Below are 3,675 nucleotides of genomic sequence, written 5' to 3'. Positions count from 1 at the left end.
TTTGATTGAATCCTATTTTTTAAAATTTGTTCTAATTTGATCCTTTTTGTGAGGGCATCATTAACGACATTAATTGGCTGTGTGTCATAGTTCGTGGCTTTTTTTTAATTTTAATTTTTTACTTTTTTCTTCAAAAAAAAAAAAACAACTGACACATGTCAAATTAGGATATAACTTGTGATTTTTAAAATTTTTTTAAAGTTAAAAAAGACTGCCACTTGTTATTCTAAAAAAAACGCTAATTGTTATAAAATTGTTCAAAAAATTTACATTTGAATTTATAAAGTTGTCTAGAAACTATTAAAATAAATTTTAAATAAAGTTTAATTCAAAATTTAAATTTAAATAAACTTATTTTGGTTAAAAATATCTATTATAATAAAAATGTCATTATAATATTTATATAAAAGTTAAACTTGGTCTCTATTTGGAATTGGTGAAATTATTCCACTTTAAACATAAATTATGACTAAATTGAAACAAAATAACAAATATAGGAACTAAATCAAAATTTTTCACATAAACAATTGACATGTGACAATTTTTTTTTTAAATTAAAAAATCACACGCTGACAACTAACAGAATTCTAATTTGGCACGTGTCAGTTCTTTTTTAAAGAAAAAACTATAAAAAAAAAAATCACGAGCTGACACGTGATACACATTTTTACATCGTCAGTGATGCCCTAAAATTAAAAAAATTTAAAAATCAATTATCATACATTTGAATTATTATTCACTTTGGATCGTCGGCTTTGCCACTGTTTTGTCCTTACAAGGCGCATCAAAGGGTGGAAGGAGGAAGAAGAAGTATTTAAACCGTCTTAGATCTCAATTTCTAAATGATGTAAGACTATTGAGTACGGTAGAAACATTGAATATTGTGCCTTCAAAATCTTGATCTTGATACTTTTAAAAACTTTTTGATATAATTTAAAACATTGAAATAAGTGTTTATTAGTGTATTTTAAAGAAAACAACATAGAACCATAAAAAAAAACACATCAAAGAATATAAATTCTTATTTTTTGTACACGAAACGAAGATTCCATGTTCTATTCAATTCTCCAATTTGCATTACTTCATTATCTATTCTTTAATTTTTTTAATTATTTTGAACACTTAAAAAATTACTTTAATTAGTACTTATTTGGGAATAAAGACTCGATTGATTCTAGTAGACATATACTTTGGCAATATTTCTGCATCACCATGGCTTGTGTCGGGTCACGGTTCTTATGCTCTAGGAGTGATGTCGATATAGAACGATATAGAAACTACTCGTGATATAGAGACATTGATATAATGCACACCCAATTCCCACCCTCAATAAGAAAGTGGCATTAAATTTATATAAAATTATACTATTTAAGATAAAAAAAACTTTCGTATTTGATTATGGAGTGAGTTGAATAAAGTACACAGTCTTATATGAGCTTATAAAATAGAACAATTATAATATGATTATTATTTTTTGATTTTGATTTTTTATTTTTTAACTTAATTTAATTTAAATCATTGATTAATGTATATGTACCACTATTTTTTTTAAATCAATGACATATAGTAAGTCACATTAAAAGGTAAATAATAAAAATTAAAAATTGGAAGTAAAAATATAATTTTTCTATAAAGTATGTGTATTATATAAGACAAAATCCCTCCCACTTTTATCAACTTCGTACTCTTTCTTCGTCAACTGTTAACAAAATATCAGACAATGAAGAAGTTTAAAAAATAGAAAAAAAAATCTAAAAATTTATCAATCTAAAACATATATTTAACCTTTATTTTATTGTTTTGAACCATATAAAATTTGACATACAATACATAATTTGAACTAAAATTCACGCAGTTTAAAATTTTGTTTTATATAAAAGAAAAGATATATTTTGACACCACTGTTCATTAATAATATTTTATAACCAGCAAAGATATATTATAATAAAATTCTAATTTAAACGGTAAGAAGATGAATATAAAAAAAAAAAAAAGAAAAAAAAATGAGCAGTCACCTTATATAAAATTAAAGGAGAAGTGAAAATGGTGTTGAGTTTGAATTGGTGAGATTAAGAAAAGGGTTTTGTGGGGTAGTGTGAGCTTATAAATAGTTTGTGGGGGAGAGTTGAAAGCTCACACCGATCCAGTGGAAGCCAAGAGAAAGAGTAAGAGAAATTGAATTGAGCGTGTCCAGTTTGTGAAGCATGGCCAACTCCACCATTTTCTTTTGCCTTAACCTCTCTTTACTCATCACTCTCGTCACCGCCACTTACTATCAAAGTCTCACACCAACGCTCATGGGTTTCCGTGAGGACAAGTTCACCCACCTTCACTTCTTCTTCCACGACGTAGTCACCGGGCCCAACCCCAGCATGGTCATTGTCGCCGAGCCCAACGGAAAGGCCAAGGACGCCCTTCCCTTCGGCACCGTTGTCGCCATGGACGACCCCTTGACGGCGGGACCCGAACCCGACTCCAAACTCGTGGGGAAGGCCCAGGGGATTTACACTTCCATATCTCAGGCGGAGATGGGGCTCATGATGGTCATGACCATGGCCTTCACCGACGGAGACTTCAACGGCAGCACCATCAGCGTGTTGGCCAGAAACATGATAATGAGCGAACCTGTTAGGGAAATGGCCATCGTTGGCGGCACCGGCGCTTTTCGCTTCGCTCGTGGCTACGCTCAGGCCAGGTTCCACTCCGTCGATTTCTCCAAAGGCGATGCCATCGTCGAATACGACGTCTTCGTCAATCATTATTGACACTCATATTATAATATTCAAGCTTTTGTTTTTTTTAGCCTTATGCTTTGTAATTCACCCCACCCTTTTCCTCCCTCTCTCTGCTAAGTTCTTGGTAGGAGCTAATGGTATTAAAACACGTTGAGAACTATTCCTCGTCAAGGATTTTACTTTCTCTGGGTCTTTTTCCACTTGTCCTAAATTCTAATGTCACCGTCTCTTGCTTCCCTCGTCTTCTTGTTTTAACTTTTTCCTTGTCCACAAATTCTTATTTTTGGATCTTCTTAATACGTCTTTTTCAAACAAATTCACATTCAATCCAAACACCATTGAAGCTTTTGTTGAAAACTTCATGTTTCTACAAATAGTGTCTGCTGTTGCCTTTTGAGATATATTATTCTTCCAAAACATTACAGTTAGATTTGTAAGATATTTTTTTTCTAAAATGAAAAAATTACTTATTATCATTACTATATATCACTACATCTATATTTTAAGGTTCCTTAACTATACGAAACAGAGAGACTTACAAATATATTTTGGTTGAATAATGATAGATTAGCTTAACACTGAGAGAAAAATAACTTTCATAATATTGATAATAAAAAAAATTAAATAGAAAAAGCACAAAGAACCATTGGAAACTATAAAACCTATACTATTTGAATGTTTTTTTTTCTTTTCCAAAACTTCTGAAAATATTATATATTATTTTTGTCCTATCTATGAAATATTTATAGATACGCGGTCGATCGCATCATAAAAACTTCACGATTTTGTGAACTCTTTTATTTATATTTATATTAAGAAATTACTTCTTAATTTATATAAAGACATAAATTGTCTTGTGGCGTTTCAAAAAATTACCACACAACTATTTTAACCATGAAGGTTTAAATACGTTCGGCATTAGAGGACAAATTTTATAAGA

The 3,675-nt window shown here is 30.4% G+C and overlaps 1 protein-coding gene across 1 annotated transcript; it reads left to right on the top strand.

Moving 5' to 3' along the window:
• The first annotated feature begins 2,121 nt into the window (after positions 1-2,121).
• On the top strand, positions 2,122-2,952 carry LOC114193911 (dirigent protein 2-like). Its single transcript, XM_028083901.1, has one exon. It carries the CDS (start codon positions 2,205-2,207, stop codon positions 2,763-2,765), a length of 561 nt encoding a protein of 186 aa, XP_027939702.1. The 5' UTR covers positions 2,122-2,204; the 3' UTR covers positions 2,766-2,952.
• Positions 2,953-3,675: the final 723 nt, after the last annotated feature.

This window comes from Vigna unguiculata, chromosome 1 (assembly GCF_004118075.2).
Source record: "Vigna unguiculata cultivar IT97K-499-35 chromosome 1, ASM411807v1, whole genome shotgun sequence".
Classification (NCBI taxonomy): Eukaryota; Viridiplantae; Streptophyta; class Magnoliopsida; order Fabales; family Fabaceae; genus Vigna; species Vigna unguiculata.
The sequence above is the reverse complement of the archived record's forward strand: the minus strand, read 5'-3'. Positions and strand labels throughout refer to the sequence as shown.